This window comes from Lactuca sativa, chromosome 2 (genome assembly GCF_002870075.4).
Source record: "Lactuca sativa cultivar Salinas chromosome 2, Lsat_Salinas_v11, whole genome shotgun sequence".
Classification (NCBI taxonomy): Eukaryota; Viridiplantae; Streptophyta; class Magnoliopsida; order Asterales; family Asteraceae; genus Lactuca; species Lactuca sativa.
This window is the reverse complement of record NC_056624.2, coordinates 214,647,312-214,652,145: the sequence shown is the minus strand read 5'-3', so window position 1 is coordinate 214,652,145 and position 4,834 is coordinate 214,647,312. Positions and strand designations below refer to the sequence as shown.

The 4,834-nt window shown below is 37.5% G+C and overlaps 1 protein-coding gene across 1 annotated transcript; it reads left to right on the top strand.

Annotated features, from left to right (window-relative positions):
• The first annotated feature begins 425 nt into the window (after positions 1–425).
• On the top strand, positions 426–2,305 carry LOC111910618 (protein phosphatase 2C 37). Its single transcript, XM_023906444.2, has 4 exons — positions 426–1,101; positions 1,187–1,501; positions 1,606–1,711; positions 1,804–2,305. Exons 1-4 carry the CDS (start codon positions 592–594, stop codon positions 2,133–2,135), a joined length of 1,263 nt encoding a protein of 420 aa, XP_023762212.1. The 5' UTR covers positions 426–591; the 3' UTR covers positions 2,136–2,305.
• Positions 2,306–4,834: the final 2,529 nt, after the last annotated feature.

The following is a 4,834-nucleotide window of genomic DNA, read 5'->3' as shown; positions in this document are numbered from 1 at the left end:
ATTTTATTTGATTGAAATGTATACGGGTAGATCTTACCAACTTATCAACAAGCAATCAAGTCTTCAAGTCTTACTAAAGGAGAAACGGATAGAATATCGGGTTCGGGTGCCCATAGTTTTGGACCACATCCGTGTCATAAAAGGTAGCTTATTTGTTATTTGTCTGAAGTTAATCGTGTTGGCTGCTGATTGGGCCACGTATTGGTCACCTGTAAACTTCCCACGTGGTGGTCTAAGAATATCACAGCATAAAGATTTTATGAGGCGATCAACGGCTGAGATTCTATGTTGATGTTCAGATTTCTACGTCATACCAACTATACATGTCGGATGGGTCTTCCCGTGACGGTGACGGGCAGCTGTCCGTCCCCACCACTCCTCCAGCAGGTATAATATGATCTCTTCTCCATCCTCCTTCTCACAAAACTTATTATATTTTTTTTTTCTAATCCCTCTCTATCTACTCTAGTGTTGTTCGTTTCATTAAAGATTTCTCGTATCTCATCTTCTTCAGCTTTAATCACTCCAGTACTCCTTTGCAGAGACTGAAATTGATTGGATTTTTGGAAGTATTGAAAAGATTTTATATAGATGGCTGGTATGTGTTGTGGCGTTGTAGGTGAGACAAAGACGACATCGCCGGTTGAGCCTAGCGGTGGTCGTCAAGGGAGGCGTCGCCGGATGGAAATTCAACAGCTTAAGTTCCTAGCGGCTGCGGCATCTGACGTGGTGATGCCTCCACCTGACAGTAGTACTAGGAAGCGAAGAAAGGTTGGAAGTATCGAGACGATTGAAACTACTACTGGTGGTGATTTTGGTTTACCTAACCCGAAAGAATTCCAGAAAGCAGTCCAATCTAGTGATATGAAAACGTTGGAAATTGGTCCTTGTGGTCGTGGAGCATGTGGAACGTCGTCGGAGACTTTGGGAGAGGATGTGTTGGATAAGGAAAACTCTAGATTTGGTCTCACTGTTGTTTGTGGAAGGAGGAGAGATTTGGAAGATGCTGTTGCTGTAAAACCTTCGTTTTGTAGAACAAGTTCTCGTAGTTCCGACGATCTACACTTTTATGGCGTTTACGATGGCCATGGCTGCTCACATGTAAGTAATTAATCCGATTTCCGAAACAAATTTACTTGTAGAACACACTTTCTGTGTATACTGAATTACTTTTTGTTTCTTTTAGGTGGCAATGAAGTGCAAAGACAGAATGCATGAAATAGTGAAGGAAGAAGTAGTGAGTTGCGAGAAATCCATGGAATGGAGAGAGGCGATGGTAAAGAGTTTCTCACGAATGGACAAGGATATAACCGACTGGAGCAACTCTGCATCAAGATCAAACTGTAGATGCGAACTTCAAACTCCACAGTGCGACGCCGTCGGATCTACCGCCGTCGTTGCGGTAGTTACACCAGAAAAGATCGTCGTCTCCAACTGCGGAGATTCGCGTGCAGTGCTTTGCCGGAACGGCGTTGCCATTCCTCTCTCCGTAGATCATAAGGTAGTACTATATACTATCTTCTATCTTCCCCGTTGATTCAGGATCTATGTATAGTTGATTATTGTACGATTCGTTAACATATATATTGTTTGCTGAATGTATAGCCTGATCGACCCGATGAACTTGCGAGAATCGAAGAAGCCGGTGGTCGTGTTATATATTGGGATGGCGCTAGAGTTCTCGGCGTTCTAGCCATGTCTAGAGCAATCGGTATGTTCCTGTTATTCGTCAAAATTCCCTTTGATACCATATATGAGATCTGAAATTCGATCGACTAAATACTTTGTCTTGTTTGTTTTCAGGCGACAACTATCTGAAACCGTACGTGATTCCGGAACCGGAAGTAACCGTAACGGAGCGGACGGCCGACGACGAGTGCCTTATCCTTGCAAGCGACGGCCTGTGGGATGTTGTATCAAACGACGTAGCATGTAGTGTGGCCAGCATGTGTCTGAGGTCACAGGAGGTTCCATCTCCGCCGCGGTCTCCCGGAAGTGAGTTGAATGTCGCCCGTGGTGAGAGCTCCGACAAGGCATGCTCCGATGCATCGGTGCTTCTGACGAAATTAGCCTTGGCTAGACGGAGCACGGATAACGTCAGTGTGGTGGTGGTTGATCTACGGAGGAACTTATAACCTCTGTTACGAGATTCTTATTTTTATTTTCAAAATTCGAAGCATCATTTTGTTGTTTGCCTAAGATATAACATTGGTGGTTCGAAGATGAAGAAGGATTTGATGTATTGTTAACGATATAATATAAAATGTATATAGTTAGAGAAGTAATATACATATTATTTGAATCAGTTATTTTCCGATCAACTTCAAATTAATGTACATGGTTCAGAACAGCTACATCAATCGCAAGGATTTGCGTAAATATATTTATATGAATAAAATCATAAGAATATTTAATTATATGAAGTTTATAACTAAGTTTGTGTAATTCGTTGGGTTTAATTGTAAATTAACCCGAACGACTCCAAGCAATAAGATGATAGATTGGGGCGGCCTGACAACACGGGGTACGTGTCCGATGGGAAAAAAATCAAGTATAGCTTTGAAGTTTTAGAGGTTTGACTTATATAAAAAAGCAAAAAGAGTTTTTTTTTTCAAGGATAATTTGGTAATTTAGCCATCGAGTGATGCAAAAAAGAGAAAGGAAGCATAAATGCAAAACTTAAACTCATAATGCAAAGAGAGAAAGGAGGAAACGTGTTATGGGACACGTTGACATGTCCCCACATGAGAAATTTCATGCATAAGGAAACTTTTTCCGAGTGTTGTTAATCTTCGACAGTTTCATCATGTTTTTTTTGTATGATTATAGGAAAAGCCGAAGAGGAACGTGTTATGCATTATCGCTTCATTTCTCTAATTCTACACCGTTTTCTCTATATTTCTGCACGAAATTGCAACCTGCTATGCTATCTATACAACAATCTTAAAGGTATAGAACTGAACATCACTTGCTGCAGTGGAAGTTGAGTGTTCATCTATAGAGTTAACGAATCATGAAGCACGATATTGGTTGATTCCAAACACACACGAAATTGAGGATTTAAATTTAAGAAATTGAGTAGTCTAACAACTTTTTAATGTTTATTTGACATAACTACAAATTTTTTTAGCAAAAATAACTAATTTTCAGGAATAAGTCCAAAATCCAAAAAACGATTTCGGAATTTCGAGAAAAAAATTTGTTTTTTTTTTTTATTTAAATTTAACAAAAAAATTAAACAAATATAGTAAACATAAAATATATATGATATTAATGCATAAAATTAGATATTTTATTTTAAAATGGTGCTATTAAACACTTAGAAATGGACAATTATAACATAAGTGGGATATTTTTTTCAAAAAAAAAAGGGGAAAAACCAAAAAAAAATATCTTAAATTTGAAGATGAAACCTGGAATTGGAGCTTTTTTTGAGAAAAAAAAAATTGAAAAGTAGTCCGGAATAAAGCATTCCGGAGAAAGTGGTTAGTTTTTAGAAAATGAAAAAAAAGGTTATATTCTTTAAAATAAAAACTCATTTATATATGTTAATTCCCCAATTTACCTTAAATTTGTGGGTATGTTAAAGGGTTTTTATCTGTGGGTTAATGTTATGGACTAACAAATTATTATACATATTAATTTGTGTAGCGACTTAGGAACAGTACCAACTTCAATAATAGTTTGAAGCCAGATGGGTTTGGAGGTATCGTCATTGTCTTCCAATCGATCTCTTTCACCTAACTTCTCACCGTCCGCTAAATCGATTGTACCCCTCATTCCACCTCTATCTTCTCCGTTTTCTAATATTGGATTGCAAATCCTCGAATACACGTCTGTTCCACAAACCCTTGAATTTCTGCCGTTGGAAACTAGTGTAGAAGTGGACGTCTCCTTCAAGGCGCTACATATGAGCCTTCCGATCAGAAGGTTTAAGATCCCACCTTCTATGGATGTCTCATCCCCTGTTTCTGAATTTGAATCATCAACCCTTGCTTTCTCCAAATACTACACCCCAAAAAAAAAACCTCTTTGTTTCGGTTTCTTGATCGTTTTCGATTACACTATTTGTGTTTGTCCTTATTTTAGCCTTCACTTGCTCTTCTTCTGCAACACAACCCATTGAAACACTCGGAAGCAGAGTGGTGGTGGTTTCGTTGGATAAGATTAAGTTGAAGAAGCAATCCTAATCTAAAGATTGAGCAATTGGTGAAACAGTCTCTTTTTTTTTTGTACATGTATTCATCGATTATCTTTAATTGTTCATTCTAGTCATGAAATTCACTGCCTCTTGAAGGCACTTATGATCCTTGTGTTGTTAGGTAGTCGAATTACAGAGTTGTAGAGGTATATAGTTGCCCTAAAAGTCACTAGTATCCGGTTGAGTTCTTTTAAACCAAACAATATCAAGGTATGTTTTATTTCAAATTTGATTTACAATTGTCATTCCGAAGGTGACTTCTACTGATTAATAGCAGAATTTTTTTAATGAAATTAATAACATATAAATAGATTTCATGAAGAAGCACCCCTAATCTAAAGATTGAGCAGGAGGTGGAGCAATCTCTTATTTTTTATAAGTATTCATCCATTCTCTTTAATTGTTCATTTTGGTTATGAAATTGACTGCATCTTCAAGCAATTTAAGTAACACCCCTCACATGGGCCTATCTGAAACAGCCTTTAATAAAATACTTTAAAATAGGTTCAGAGTTTTAATTTAGGAATATAGTTTCTAAGTTTAAATCAAATATTTTTCATAGTTCAAAAGCGGATAAGGTCCCACTAAAAACTTTCCCAAAACATTTAGTGATTTAACACAACATTTCATGCG

What these genes read in the sequence shown, in the direction of transcription:
- LOC111910618 (XM_023906444.2), top strand. Translation starts at nt 592, where the DNA reads ATGGCTGGTATGTGTTGTGGCGTTGTAGGTGAGACAAAGACGACATCG. An exon ending in ATGGCCATGGCTGCTCACAT is followed by an intron (nt 1,102 to 1,186) that starts GTAAGTAATTAA and finishes TGTTTCTTTTAG; the next exon opens with GTGGCAATGAAGTGCAAAGA. An exon ending in AGCCATGTCTAGAGCAATCG is followed by an intron (nt 1,712 to 1,803) that starts GTATGTTCCTGT and finishes GTTTGTTTTCAG; the next exon opens with GCGACAACTATCTGAAACCG.